The sequence below is a fragment of the Festucalex cinctus genome, chromosome 6 (genome assembly GCF_051991245.1).
Source record: "Festucalex cinctus isolate MCC-2025b chromosome 6, RoL_Fcin_1.0, whole genome shotgun sequence".
Lineage (NCBI taxonomy): Eukaryota > Metazoa > Chordata > Actinopteri > Syngnathiformes > Syngnathidae > Festucalex > Festucalex cinctus.
The window spans coordinates 23,108,252-23,124,459 of record NC_135416.1 but is presented as its reverse complement, the minus strand read 5'-3'; the positions used below and the strand labels follow the sequence as shown (position 1 = coordinate 23,124,459).

At 38.6% G+C, this 16,208-nt stretch overlaps 1 protein-coding gene across 3 annotated transcripts in view; it reads right to left on the bottom strand.

Annotated features, from left to right (window-relative positions):
* Positions 1-300: 300 nt before the first annotated feature.
* Positions 301-16,208, bottom strand: part of LOC144020370 (uncharacterized) — an 80,287-nt gene continuing 64,379 nt past the window's right edge. For all 3 annotated transcript variants that reach the window (XM_077523755.1, XM_077523757.1, XM_077523756.1), the window contains exons 10-18: positions 13,028-13,094; positions 4,895-5,018; positions 4,734-4,824; positions 3,530-3,635; positions 3,344-3,417; positions 2,733-2,825; positions 2,266-2,382; positions 2,074-2,171; positions 301-815 (exon numbers count right to left, since the gene is read on the bottom strand). In XM_077523755.1, coding sequence (XP_077379881.1) covers positions 602-815; positions 2,074-2,171; positions 2,266-2,382; positions 2,733-2,825; positions 3,344-3,417; positions 3,530-3,635; positions 4,734-4,824; positions 4,895-5,018; positions 13,028-13,094 — 984 coding nt within the window. In that variant the 3' untranslated portion in view covers positions 301-601. The remainder of the gene's footprint in view (positions 816-2,073; positions 2,172-2,265; positions 2,383-2,732; positions 2,826-3,343; positions 3,418-3,529; positions 3,636-4,733; positions 4,825-4,894; positions 5,019-13,027; positions 13,095-16,208) is intronic.

The window sequence follows — 16,208 nt, the reverse complement described above, 5'->3', positions numbered from 1 at the left end:
GCGTAACATCCAAGGAGAATTACATTCCACATAGTAGAGGAAGGTAGGAAGGAGCAAACAGAACGAGAACATCCAAGTTCAAGACTACGGTTTTAGGTCTGTTGAACAGAGTACGAGTTGTTGCTCGCTCATGTTAGCATGTGAAGTTCACTGATGTCTTCTGAAGCGGACCAGTGATTGAGCTTCGCTCTTTGGTGAGAAAACAAAACATCCTCTTGAAAAGAAGAAGAAAAAGCCAAAAACATGTAAATGACAGATTATGGTTTTCAGACCAAACACAACCCAAGTGCGTATCCCAGGAAGTTTTCTCATTCTCCTCCTTTAATGTATACATAACAGAAACAAGGTAGCCATAATACGAGAGAGGTTCTATATACAGACCCTGAGTTATGCCTGCGATTTTCTCCGGGAAAAAGAGGAAGTTTTGTTGGCATTTGGTAGTCAAGAAGCTAAACAAGCCTCACGCTCACATGGAAGTGCACCTCCCACATCTCGAGTCTTTTACTGCAAGTTGATCATGAGAGACGCAAGCAACACTGTGCAATCTGGAAATTCCATCCCGTCGACATGCTACTCGGAGGAGAGGACGACGACGACGGCGTTATCTCGGCGATAAGGGCGCAGCGGCGGGGAATGACGCGGAGTTCTGCGGCGAGCCGAGGGGAGATGTGGGGGAGAGGCGGCGAGGACTCCCCAGCAGGTCGCCGTTATGCAGTTTCCACAGCAGCTCCTCGTTCTCCATCGACAGGCGCTTGTTGACCTTGGATTCTTTCTGGAGCGTCTGCTGGAGGATGGCCTGCTCGCTCGACAGCTGCCTGCAGGCACGGTTGCATTCCCATTAATATATTGCACATCATGTTAACATGCACAGGTGTCAACTTTTTTTTTTCCTTCTCTTGATAATAGAAATTTAAAAAAATATATCAGCTTAGTTTTGTGGTTGTCGCCTGAAAAGTGCATAACTACAGGGAACTAGGGCTATGAAGACTATGAAGAAAATATTAATCACAATTAATTTGGAGGACAATCATTTGTTTTGTTTTTGTTTTGTTTTTTGGTGCAAAACAAGAACATGTTTAAACATGTAAAAAATGTTAAGACAAATACATTACTTTGAAACACCATAATTATGCAAGTTCCTTTTGGACCAAACAAGATTTATTAAATTAGTCATTAAAAAAAGGTGCAAATATATACATTTAAATAACTCCAAATTTGTATTAATAATATTTTATTTACGATGATGCTAATTTTGTAATTGTGGAGTAATCATTGAAATTGTAATTGAATTTCCATTAACTCTTTGACCGCCAAAACGTTTAATAACGATTCTTAAAATCACGATATATGCCACCATAAACGTTAAATGACATCAAGTACGTTTTTTTTTTTTTTTTTTTTTTTTAAATCAATGGGCAGTGCAACATCTAAGTGCAGCACTGCCTGGTCAATAGGTTGTGGAATCAAAAACACTCATTAACTATGGCCAGCAGATGGCAGCACTGTAGTCCTTTTCAATGGAATGCCGGTGTATGAAATTACAATGAAACATGACGAAATCTGATGAATTAAAACTTTTTCAAGGATGATGTGAATGATCAAAGCCTTTGTCAAATTAAAGTAGTTTTTTTTGTTTGTTTTTTTGATAACGTGTTGCAGTGAAAGAGTTAAATTGCACAGCCCTACAGTGGACTTCCACATATTTAGAGTTGAGGTCGATCTGAAGGTATCGTGGTGCCAAAAAACTGTGAAACCGAGTTGGGGAGCTTCATTTGGACAAACATAGTCATTTGCCACCATCTTCTGGCACCTATAGTGATAGTTGAAACCTTTTTGGTGGGCCCACCTTCTTCAAGGGTCTACTGACAGAGGTCACTGTGCCACTTGTTGATTTACTTGGGAGGAAATATTTTTAGGGCAAAGGAAAAATGGCAACAAAAGATGTTTTTTAAATGCGTTTTTTGAAATTGTTAGATATATCCTCCGATGAAATAAAAGTGATGATGAGGCCAACACTAATGTGTTTTAGAAGTGAGACTAGCATTTAAGATTAAGATCATTTATTGCACGCACTTTGAGAGAGCAGCATGTTTGTCCATCCTGGCTTTGTAGTCCTCGTTCTCCTGCTGAACTTTCGTCAGGGATTCCTCCAGTTTCACATTTGTCTCCACCTGGGACACATACACACATTTTAAGCCTTAAATATTTTTGGGGGAATTTATTTCGCAATGTTGATAACTTAGCCTAAAAATTAATGCTACTAACCAGTTTGTCCATTTCCATGAGCTTCTTTTCCTTTTTGTGCAGCTGCTTATTTTTGATTTCCAGCACCACCTTTAAACTTTCGAGCTCCTGCTCCAGGTAAACGGTGTGGGAGTCCTTCTGCAAACATACGCACACACATCATTAAACAGCATATAATGGAGCTGCAAGGCTAAAGTAGAAGCTCCTTTAATCTTCAAAGTGTACAGGCTTTTATTAGATCGTGCATGTCTAATAATACATGAGTGTAAAACAATATTTGCAAAGTGATTGTCGACAAGGAGTTCAGCTTTTGTGACGTTGCAGGCAAGTGCAATCACTTTGCACGCCAGCAGAGAGCAGTTGTGTTTATTGTAATTCACCATCATTCTTTTCTTTGAACTTCGTGCAGCTGGTTAATCGCTAAATAGTGAAAATGATGGGCAGAAGAGTCATGTTGATGACAAGTATGACGTTGGGAAGGTCCTTACTTGATTCTTGTCTGCGAGCATCCGTATCTCTTCCTCTGCTTTCAGCTTTTCATTCAGGGCTGCGTTTTCTGCTGACAGCTCAGATATTTTGTTCTGGTAGGAAAAAAAACGGAGAGTTTATTTTATTATTATTTTATTTTTATTTTTTTTTACAATTGAGTGAACTCTAAGTGAAATCAGTACCAAAAACTAGAATATTTGTTCCTGTCCACTGCAATAATGATGATAATATTGTAACGTTTCATAATAACGCCACCAGCAATGTAGGTTGGGATGTCAGCCGTTTATTCTTTTCGTGAAAGAACAGCCACTTTTGGCAGTGGCCGACGCCAGATAACAGAGCACAAACTCTCGAGGCTAGCAGTCCGAATCAACAGAAAAACAGCCACAACAAAACAAAATGAACGTCTCCCCACTCCCTGCTGCGAGACATGTGTTGCGTTCACGAACAGTCAAACATCCTCGTGCTTAACCTAAATGGCAACCCCAGAACACACAACCACTTAGTTCATTACAATATATTGAACACACACAAAAAGTTTATCAACATTCTTTGACATACAGTATTTAGGTTGCAGGATTTGGAATAATTGGAAAAAGATTAATCTTACAGAAAGAGTGGTTTCGGTTTCTTTGCGTGTTTTGTCCAGGTTCTCCAGATCAATTTCCTGAATTCTCTTCAGCTCTGAATTGAACAATGACAGAAACTTACACATTCACATAAGATGTACAAGTAGAATTATGAAGCAGTGTCAAATTGAAGTGATGTGTTTTGTGTTCCGAGTTGATGGACACACCTTGTAGCGAAGTTTCATGCTGCTCTTTGACAGACGCCATGATTTGGCTGTGACTTACTTCCTGCTTCTTCCTCTCAACTTCCTGCCTGTTCCTCATCTCTTCCACCTGCAAAGTCAGTTTGACGATGATCAGTGAGCTCCACTCAAAGTATGTTAAATGTCACTGTGAGCACATGTTTTTCCATATTTGTTTTACCTCCTGATTCATCAAACATTTATGAGACTCTAGTTTCAAACAGTAACACAAGAAAGGATCAAAATAATAATTGTATATTTGTTTTTACAATTATCATGATTATCATACAAGTCAACAGCTTCAAGCAAATTGTATTCCAATGTCATGTTGTGCAGCTGTCTGTCATTTATGGTTAGCTTACTTTTACTATTAAAATGTCCCAAGACAGACATAGGCTAAGAAAATGTTTGGAAAGTGGCCAACCCTCGTTGTTATCTAAGCTAAGACAAGAGTGGCAAAAGTGACAACTGCAATCAACATCTGAAGTAGTGTTGTGTCGGTCACGACCGATTCGTTCTTTAAGACGAATCTTTTCAGTGAACGTGAGCGAACGGGTCACTTCTTGAAGTGATTCGTTCTCTTCTCAGTTCATTTGAGAGCCGCCGTCAGTCTTCGCGAACAACCAATCAGAAGCTAGCGTCAGACGTGGGCGGGATTTTGCTACACATGCAGCCTCACTATTGGTGTTCAGGAACGAGTCACTGAGGAAGCTTCCTGTTCGCGAAGAACGGATCAGTGAGTGAACGAGTCAGTGGGTGAACGTGTTGCCATTTCCGGTTCAGGAACGATTCAGTGAATGAGTGTCTTGCCATTTCCGGTTCAGTAAGTGAACGAGTCAGTGGGTGAACGTGTTGCCATTTCCCGTTCAGGAACGATTCAGTGAATGAGTGTTGCGTTGGCGTTGAACAATTCGGTGAACGAATCTTTTGAACGGTTCTTTTTAAATGAACTGATTCTAGTGATTCAGTTCACCTAAAAGAAGTGTAATGCCCATCACATCATCAATCTGAAGTCGACATCTGACGTGTGCGCACGCATAGAAGAAAAATATTGAATTTTAATTTAATCAACACCTTCTCAGCTCAGGATATTGGGAACATTTTGTTGAGATATTATTGTCAATGCGTTAATTGATGAAAGACAACTTTTCGATTTAATTGCTGCCTTAATTAAGAATGCTTCTCTGACCTGTTGTTCCATTAACATGCGACATTTGTCAGCCTCTTCCTGGTATGTTTGATGGACTTTGTCCCACTCTGTTTGGTAGAAACTCCTTAATCTGAAACCCAAACAAGAGTCAGACATTAGAATCGGTTTAGACATGTGATTGTAAGTTTGAAATGTTGTACCTGTCCTCCAGTTGCAGCAGTTCCTCCTTGTGTTGCTCATGAAGTCTTTTCGAGACCTCCTCCAAGTTGATGCGCGCCTCCTCCTTCTCCTTGCGTAAACGCTCACAGCACTCAGACGATGCCACTGCGCAGACACAAGAACGATTTGTTCGACCTTCAATGAGATTCTTTAACAACAATTTGGCCACTTTGAAGGAGCGTGCGTTTTTGCATTCACGTTCTCATAAATCCAATCTGGAGAATTTATTCAGAATACTCAGAATGCTTGTTTGTGAGTGAACGCAGTGAGTGCTGATCAGCTGTTGCCTAGCAACCATCACGTCAAGCCACACAGATGGGTGAGTCCGTTTTACGGATTTCAGATAGATCTAATAAATATAAATATTCTACATTTAAATCAAAACACCATGATGATGTCTGCATAGTTGTGATTGCCGCTTTCAAAGCCCATCAACATGCAGAAATGCTCCTCAGAGGTGAACAAAATGTCCCCCCTGACTCTGAATGAAATATTATATGGCCATATTATGGCTAGCAGGCGGTCAGTGAGCGTATACGGTGCTATTATTTAGCATTTTGCCGGCATCTGCATTTTTTTTTTTTTTTTTGAGGAATATGACGGCCAATAGTCATTTAAAAAAAATAAATAAAACTTTCAACTTCAAAGAACTATTTATTTACATTTTCAGTTAACATACAGCTGCTGCTGTCCCTGGGGATGCCTTCACCTTCTTTGTTCGAAATTAAGTGAATATTTAGCATTTCAGATATTTGAAATTTTGGAAAACTTTATTTACTGTAGAAAACAATAGGGAGCTATTTACTTGTTGAAGTTTTCATTTTACATTTTAGGACATGCTGATGTACCTTCAGGGCTGACTGAACTTTTTGTTAGAATTTTAAACAAAAATTTCTATTGCATGGGAAAAAAAAGTTTTTGCACATCTGAAAAATTGTCAATAAATATACGCTTAAAAACATTTAGACAGAATTAAGAGTTGGAGGTTGTTGTTTTTTTTTTTTTCCCTTTCGAATTCTTATTATTTTTACACCAATATTTTCCCTTTCAGTCGGCGCCAAATATCGGTTATCTGCCTCCTTGAGTACTAATAATAGGTATTGGTCCTGGAAAAAAACAAAACAAAAAAAACAACAACAACGTACGTCGAAGGGAAGATTTTGATCAATGCGATTCTGTGGTGCAGATCACCAGTTCTTCCTTACTGCCGTTTGCACATGGTCACATTACGCTGATGCTACAAGCGATGCTCTGCCACCATACATTTAGACTGATCTATTTCAATACTGCTAGATGCAGAATAACACGGAATCTTTCCAAAAAGTGAAAAATTTGACACTTGTAGGGAACATTAATCAAAATTATTCCTTCACACCCCAAACACTGACAAGGCAGAAAAGTCATTGTTTATCATAGCATCCAGTCAGGGTTTGATGAAATAAAATGCACATTTAAACACAATCTTGCCCAACACACTCAAGTAGGAACAAGTTGAAATAAAAGCTTAGCATTGTTTACAATTGTGAAGAAGAAAGATTCTTGTGCCATTGTGCTTCTTAAATATGATTTGACTTAATGAGCCTGTGTGGGTTTTCTCCGGGTACTCCCACATTCCAAAGACATGCATGGCAGGTTAATTGGGTACTCTGAATTGTCCCTAGGTGTGCTTGCGAGTGTGGATGGTTGTTTGTCTGTGTGTGCGCTGCGATTGGCTGGCGACCAATTCAGGGTGTACCCCGCCTACTGCCCAAAGCCGGCTGGGATGCTTCCTTTGCACTGTACATATGGTAGATTGTATTGCTTTTGCCTGTGACTAACATACAAACCAGGCAGACTGTGATAGTAGTCAAACGACATTTCATCACATTTTGAAATCAAAATAATGCTCACAAATCAAATTACAACGATCCAAAGTCCAATTTTCAATGAGCGGAGAGCTTCCTTTCACAGAGTTGACCACCATTTTGATTTGTGACGTAAACTCGGAATTGTCAACAAATCACTCCGACTGGCTCTTAGCTAGTGAAACAGCGCACAAGATCATCTGTCATTTAGTTAATTATATAATAATGATAATAACAATAATAATAATAATAATACTAATAATGAATAGCTCAGAAAAACATTGCTTTTTACTTAGGTTTGTTCCTTGCTTGTGTTATGAGTATGTTGAGCAAGGTTCTGTAGAAATGTGTTCATGAAACCATAACTGTGGATATTATGATAAACAAGGACTTTTTATTATTTCATTTAAAAATTGTCTCCCATCACAACTTGAAAGCACAACTGCACGAATAGATAGGTTTTAAAATATATATATTTTTTAAATTATTGTTTGAGGCTTTCTAAAAAGACCAAAACAAATCAAGGTTTAGAAACAACAATCTAAGTATGAAAAGCCACTCTTTTAAAATATGACATAATAGTCATGCTACAAGCGCTACATTTTTCTTCCTGTAATCACATGAGGAGCTCAAAAAAAGTCAGTGACAGCAGGTGTGAAGGGAGCCCAGAGGCCAGATGTGGCTCTTGTGCAGTGACACGTTTGACTTGTTCCAAATGTCAAAGGAGGAAGAAGCGCGTTCAACAGTCAGTAGCTCACAACAGGCAACAAACTGGCTGTCAACCGCATTCCACTTTGATTGCGCTCATCAATGACAAGTGACGCATCTGCCAGTCAGTTAAGAATTATGAAGCACAACTCATACCTAACATGACTAATTCATCTGTCACAAGCAGATGCATGCTTCCCTCGCTCGCTTCCCTGTCAACAAGCCATACACGCAATTATGTACATTCCAACTTCTAGGATGTACAGATGAACAGTTTGAACTACAAATATAATTAGGGATGTTAGATCAGGGGTGTCAAGCATACGGCGCGCGGGCCGGATCAGGCCCGCAAAGGGGTTTAATCTGGCCCGTGAGATGATTTTGTAAAGTAAAAAAAAAAAAAAAAAAAAGTAATGTTGGACTAATTAATCAGCCGGCCAAAATCAAAACATATAAAATTTCACAAGCAGTCCTCAGATGAGCAATGCAATTTGTACGGGGGATTCTGGATGTCATTTTACACACAACTTAAAGTTACAGTTTGTTTAATTATTATTTTTTTAAATCATAGACCAACATAAACATGTTAAATACGACACTAATTCAATTACTGGTAACACAAATAGATATGACAAGTATTAGCGTCCTTATAACGTCATTAACTGCGCCATGCAATGCATTCTGGGAACAACATATATGCAAAACAGGTCGATTTAACACGTCCAGAACGTATACTGGCAAAGTGTTGCCGCGTTCCTTTTGCATTTGTGTTATTTTTCGGAACAACATGATTACAGTTGAGCTCCGTAATTTAGGGCTGGTCCTCAAATCTGCGTATAAATGACGGTAATTGTTTTTAAATCATATACCGTTATTTTACCGATGCAGCCCACTTGGTAATATATTTTCCTCCATACGGCCCCTGAGCCAACATGAGTTTGACACCCCTGTGTTAGATACAAGGGATGTAACAATAAGGGCAATATCGTGATATTGTGATATTAATTAAAACTGCCACAATATCGTCGTCGTCATGTTCACAATATTTAAAAGGAACACATCTGTTAAAAAAAGTCAGGTTGATTTCCATTTATTCAGTTCTAGCACCCTCTTATTAGTGCAATTTAATTTTCATTATGGATGTTTTGGCCTTCTATGTTTAAAATCTATGCTAATTGTCAGATGAAGGGGAACCTAATTTGCTTGTGAAGCGATCAATGTGTGCTTGCATTAGCAAGTAAGTGCCTCAATATTGTGAGAGATTGTAAGGTGGTTTATATGCATTGCTGTTCTGTACAAAAGCACAATATTGCCCTTTTTTTAGTATGAGCTTTTTTTTTTTTTACAATATTGTCATCTTTTTTAAAATATCCCAACCAACCCCCGCCACCCACAATATCGTGATAATTATCATATCGTGACCTTCATATTGTGATATCGTATCGTGATGTTTGGATATCGTTACATTAGATACCACATCTTTTTCCTCAGACCAAACAGCGCGAGTCACTGATACTAAGTACCAATATCAATTATTGATACATTAAAAAAACAAAAAACAAAAAACATGACAGATAAGTTTAAAAGAAAGATATTTTTCCTTAAAATTGCATGATTTTTTATTTTTTTTAATTCTTCTAATTTATAGTTCCTGATTGTAAAACAGCCAGTATCGGTCGACATCTCGCGATGCCTTGAAATAAGGCTCTGGGTATCGGTCTGATACTGATATCAAGTATCGTACTCGCCCAGCAAAGGTTTTCACTTGACAGTGTGACAAAGTACAACACAGCATAGTTTGTACTGACTAAGAAAGTAGTCATCAACCACATAGAGTAGCTTGTGCTCAAAATTTGGGCTGGTGATGTAAGTACAGTATGCCGTAACAAGTGGCTGCGGCCGACAGTTGCTGAAACGCTTTGAATGGAAGTCACAGTGTGACGTGTGCATGCAGCTGCTGCAGTGGTGATGGAAAGAAAAAGCCAATAACAGCTGAGGAAATTTTATACTCCAGGCTGTGCTTCACCGCACACGTTGGCTAACCTTCTGTATATTAGCATGTGTATTGATGTGGTAGTAGTGCTTGTGTTAAACAAATAAAGAGAACACTTCTATTCTCAACACTCTCAACACTCATTCGAGGATTTTTAGCCCAAACAATCGAAAGAGCAAAATGAGCATGTGACCTTGGACTGCAACATATCACAGGAAAGCTATTAAACCACTAAAACAGGACATGACAGGTTGTTCCTGTTAAGACTCACTGCAGGAGCTTTTAACTGACAACTCGGTCTGTGTGTGTGTGTGTGCATGTAACGGTCGTCTATACACTGCAAACATTCTTCAGCTCTGTGTGCAAAGACATGAGCCAAAGGTCAAACATACAGTAAAAGAAAGATTATAGTCAGTGGTGCGACAAATGATGGAATGCAAAGAGTGTCAAAGTGTTCATCGAAAAGAAATTGAGGCCAGGAAAAAAGCTTTTGAGTCTTACTGAAAGCTTAATACTGTAATACCATCATTTATTTTTGGAGTACACTTGTTACATTAGTGCAGTGCTTCTCAATTATTTTCTGTCATGCAAGTAAGAAGAAAACATCCCCCCCGCGACTATAAATAGTATCATTTGTCTACAAAAGTGTTATAAGCACACCTCTGCATAACACTGTATCCATATTAACGTATAAGAGAATAAATAAAAGAAAAAGAAATATGGAGCAACTTACAAAAACGCTAGCTTTATTAACTGTCACAAAAAAAAAAGATTTAAAATGCATAGGAAATTCAAAAATAAAATTAAATCCTTAATTAAACTATAAACATTTTTTGACTGACCACGTCAAACCATATGATACGGAAAAATAAAATGACATAAAATCAATAAATAATAATGCATTCAAACTGATCACCAACATTTAACTCAGGAGCCCAATATTAAAAAAAAATAAAAATACATTTTAACCAGCAAAACAAAAATACATAAAATAATTTGTGCAACCGGTCCAGGGTGTCCCCCGCCTACTGCCCAGAGCCAGCTGAGATAGGCGCCAGCACCCCCCGCGACCCTTGTGAGGAATAAGCGGTCAAGAAAATGGATGGATGGATGGATGGAATTTGTGCTGATTGTTTTTGCTGTGTGCAAAGCGCGCATGTTCAGTGCAAACAAAACCCCTACACTACCGAGCGAATGCTCCCTGCGCACACTCTGCCAATAATAAGAGCTACACTGCCCCCTAATGTAGTGGAGGTGCAATTGCACTTCATTCTAGGACAGTAAAAAAAACATCAAAATAAAAAAATAAATAAAAAAGCATGTTCCCCGAGGTCAAACGCGCCCCCCTATTGATGGAGCCTTGCGCCCCCCACTGAGGGGGCCCGCCTCATTATTTGAGAAGCACTGCATTAGTGTATTAATATATACAGTAACACTGCATTTATGTACTGTACTTGTATCTGTCTGTTGTAAAGCTCATGCATCATAAACAAGTTAGAACAAGAACATAATGAAATGTTGTGGTCAAAGCAATATAATAGGATGAATATGAATTCTAAAATTGAAAAGGGCGCCTCCCTTCCTAAGACAGTCTCATACCGCAACTGCATCACTGCAACTTTGCTGACTTTTGATTTTTTTGGAGTCTTTCCAATATGAAAGGGAGCATGTTTGTCATGAATAATTGGTGCGAGGAACGATTGCATTAATAACACGGCAACGCTGTGCTTTGTGGCCTTTTTGGCTGTGGCTTGTTTTCTCTTTATTTCTGTTATGCCAAGTGGCAATTATCATCATCATCATCATCATCCAGGTTGGGTGAGCATGCACACGCTTGCGACTGGGCAATTTTGTTGTGCACTCTAAAAAGAGAATTGTTGACTAATCTAATAAAATTGCTTCAAGTGGTAACACACGATTGAATTAAGTTAATCCAAAGTGAATATAGTAAGTTTAATGAACTCATTAAAATACGTAAATATGTTTTGTTATACTTTGTCCTTCACTCCCAAAAACATATTTATACGTTTTTTTTATTTTATGTTTTTTTTTTTTTAAATGCAATACAGATGGCTTTGATGTGGCTTCTGACATGAAGAGGTGGCTTAAAACAATGGTAGTTATTACAAAAAATGGCCAGCAGGTGGCAGCCGAGCATAACCACGGGATTACACCGCATGCGTGTGCGTTGCAGATACGCTCTGCTCCTGCGGCGGAGGCGATTCGTTTCTATTCTATCAGCTTTTAAAATTACACGGGCTGCGTATGCGCTGCGGACCGACTACGGACCCGCAACGCATACACATGCGATGTAATCCCGTGGTTATACGCTGCTGCCACCTACTGGCCATTTTTGCAATAACTACCATTGTTTTAGGCCACCTCTTCATGTCAGAAGCTGTTGCAAAATCTCTTTTTAAGAGTATTTTCACCAGGAGTGTGAATATTGATGAAACTTAGCTATATTCTCATGCTAATTGGTGCAAAACGGAAATATACAAATGTACTTTTTTCTGATGAAAGAAGAGACTAATCTTTCTTTTGGTAGGTTCCATGTTTTACAGCACACAATATTCTGTGGGCCTTGCAAAATCAGCCAAAATTCAGTAAAACAGCCAGGAGCAAAGGGGGCTGCTTCAGTGAAAATGGCTGGGAGTGAATGAGGTAATATACAGTATCACTTTGGATGAATTTATTTCAATTAGGGATGCACGATAATATCGGTGGCTGATAAATATCGGCAATTATCGACCAATTTGATGTCAAACAGATAAAACAGATAATAGAGAAATCTGCCGATAATTATCGACAATTTGATTTCATACAGATAAACCAGATAATAAAGAAATCCAGCAATAATTATAGACATGCCACGTTGGTCCATCTGTTGTGGTTGTGGATCATATCAATAAAATTCAGCTTCATGGTGCTTTACATACATTGAAACATTTTGCAAAGTTTATACAATGTTTCAATGTATTTGTTAGACTTATAGTAGGACTCAAAAGTATATTTGTATTCAAGTTAATTTTGCAAACAATTATCGGCTTACTTATCAGTTATCGACATCGGGACTTCTAAATTATTGGTTTATCGGTATCGGTTGAAAATAGCATTATCGTGCATCCCTAATTTCAATCATGTGTTACCACTTGAAGCAATTTTATTAAGTTGGTCAACAATTCTCTTTTTAGAGTGTGCACAAGTTCACCTCTTCTAACTTGGAAGTGATGCCTGGAGCGCTCGCATTCGTCCAATAAATAGGCGCCGACGTGCATTGAATGGCATGTTAGGGTGTGTGGAGCAAAAAAGAATTAAATAAAAAAATATATATCGTCATTTTGTATCAATGCTCTGATGCACAACTTGAGTTTGATGTTGTCTAGCTGTCAATCTCAATAAAATAATCCTAAACACATGGTATGTGTGTTGATGACAAACAAGTTTGCGCCTGTGCAGTTGCCCTATAGCTCTCGTTTCCATTTTCTCAGAAACATGAGGAATTGCACCTCACCATTAAAAGCACAAATATGGCAACAGGTTGTACGTTATTTGTAAATATAGCTTACCCAGCTCATCTTTGAGCTTTGCCAGTTCTAGTGACAAGTCCGTCTTCTGCTTGAAGGCCTCGGTGTGCTGCAGATAGGAAAGAATACAGTCAAAGATGGAGAAAGTGCTTCAATAAGAAAGAACACATTTCATTTATTCAGACAGACATACTCCTTCACAATTAACACGTATTCATCTGCCACGACATGATTTGGTTTCACAACATGTTTGTATGCTTTATAGCAGCAGTTGGTTTCAATTTTGTTGCTAAATGTGGAAGGCAAAATATCAGACACACCCCACAGCAAGATGCAAACTACACCCACAACAACACGCACATCTTTCAATGACGATGACACACTGAGCATTATACTGGCAAAAGCTGAATTTTGTTATCGTTTTTGATCTCATTGGATTGTGGAAGTGTACCAAAATCACAATCACACGTGGTGGCCTGCACCAAATCATTCACACAAGCACGTGTGAGCACATTCAGTGCACTTTTCTATTCGCTCACATCTATCACTGACACACAAGCACAAAATAACAGCAAAAGCGCACGCGCCACGCACACACACGGCCATAAAATCCATCTGTTGCTAGAGGGGTCAGTTAAGTGAAAAAGCAGGCTGAGGTGAAAGACAAGAGATCAAAGTAAAAAAATAAAAAATAAAAGTCCAACTGCTCTCCCCTTCAAGCAGTCATACAAAGCTGGTGGTAAAATAAAAGCACGTCATAAAAATACGTGATAAGCACAGTTCAAGCTTCACAGTGGCATTAGTTCAGCACTCCATTACGTAAAGATATCATTCAGTAAACTGTTTCTATAGTCCAACTAGACAAGTGGCATTTAAACAAAGTGTTAATACTCAAATAGTTTTAGAATTTGTCACATTCCTTCTTAATCCTGGATTTTGCTTTCAGCCATTGCAGCACGATTCCCACAGAATACGATGCAACAACATATAAAGACACACACACCTTCCGTTTCTTCTTGCGAACACGAGGAGCCTTGTAATGGGCTTTGCTGGCCGAGGAGCCCATGATGGTTTCATTAAAGACACACTCATGCACGCAGACAAAAACAAAACAAAAAAAACACACACACAAACTTGTCTTTCAGTTCATTTCTCGCCCCTCATCCTCACAGCAGCATGTGAGAAAAGGCATCACGTCTTGTTTGTGTTGTGGATGGCTCACTCAGTCATTTGAACTCCGCCCACACAACTACCTGCTCCCAGAGAACTCCTCGTCCTCCCTCCTCCCACTATCCATCCCGCCCCCTCCAGTCTGGAATACTGTGCAATGTAGGAATTCAAGTTATTTTGACACCCACTTCTCTTTAGCCTCTGAAGTATTCTTAAGTCCCGGTCTTCTGATATCTTGACGCGTCAGTCATTTACATACAAAAGTGGAAAGTCGCACTGCTTTCTATGACTGTTAATCATTATTATTGCCAAAGAACAACAGTGTTGTAAACATGTCTTTTATGCACAACCTTGATGTTTCACAATGTCAGATTAAGTGCACTACACGTCTTTAGCCACAGATTGATTTTTGATGCACTGAAATGTCCAACTCTCAAGTATTAACACATTTACTTACATGTGATAGAAGCTCAAATATATAAAAAAAATGTATATAAATGTTATCTTCAATAAGTTTTGAAATCCTGCAGCCAGGTTAGCCAGCCGTGATTGGTCCTTAACTGAGCCTGAGGAACTGTGATGTCATATTCAGTAGTGTTGTTCCGATGACGTTTTTTTGGCCGCCGATACCGATTCCGATACCCAGCTTTGCAGTATCGGCCGATGCCGATACCATACCGATACCTAAGTTTTTTTTTCCTCAACATGAAAAAGCTGTCCTGCCATTGGTTCAGAGCATTCAAGGGCCAATAGGATATCTTAGATCGGCATGCAGTGAGCAATAAGCATGTCACATAATCAGTGAATGTCGTGGACGAGCAAGACACAAGATGCTGCATCCAAAATTCTATATTAGCTTTGGAATTAATGGTATATTCCATACCGATTCGATACGATATGACTGATTTAATGCATTTTCGGCGCCTCTGCCGATACCAGTATTGGTATCGGAACAACACCAATATTCAGACAACATCACGTGGCAAAATGACCGCCCATTGAGATGGAGAAAAATGGCTGGATTTTCCTGCTTAACTAAAATTCCACAAACACAATATTAAATGGATACTTTACTTATTTAGCCATTTTTGGCAGTCAAACATTAATATTTTGCCTATAATAAATTTAATATTTTCATTATTTTTCATGTACAATTAATACCTTTAAAAACACATTTTGCAACTTCTTGTCGACTGAAAATGACATTACAAAGAGCTCAGGTAACCAATCACAGCTCATCTTGTGAATGTCACATGACCAAACCTAGAAAACAGGTGATCTGTGATTGGTTACCTGAGCCCTTGTGATGTCATTTTCAGTCCACAGCAATTTGCAAAAGGTGTTTTTAAAGGTACTAATTGTGCGTGGAAAATAATCAAATTATCAAATTAGTTCTAGACAAAATATTAACTTTTTATTTCTATAATGGGCTAAATAAGTGAAGTAATCCTTTAATCAATCTGTAGGCTAGTAGTACAGAGTATATTATTCTAAAGAAAATTTAATCCACTAGAAAAGATTACTATATTACTTTAATAACAAAATTGTTTCATGAATAACCATAAGTTGATATTTCGCATAGCCACACTTACTATAAAGAGGAATAATCCAATTTTTTCTTGAATAAGATACGTATGACAATGACAAGTGGTGATTAAAAAAAGAAAAAACAATTATGAATGTAATTACAACAATAACGTTAAACCATCTTAATGGTGAAATAGTAGTAATCTTGGATTCAAAGTTCGAATTTCCGTAAAAGGTCGAAGCATTTCCTGCCCTTTACGGCCGCAAATATCCCCAAAAAAAAACAAGACAAACAAGCCCGCCAATACAAAGAAGTTGCTTTTAAATGCCAATGCGGAAGCACCTTGACAACATCAAACACCCCCAAAAAAGCTCCAGGCCACTTGACAACAGCAGAAAGCGCCACCCCCACCCGAAAAAAGCCTGAGGGGAAGGTGTAGGCACTCGCCGAGTGTTCGCTCGATATTCACCAGTCACCTTTCGAGTGCAGGAGGCAGATTAGATAATCACGGAATTCATGGACACT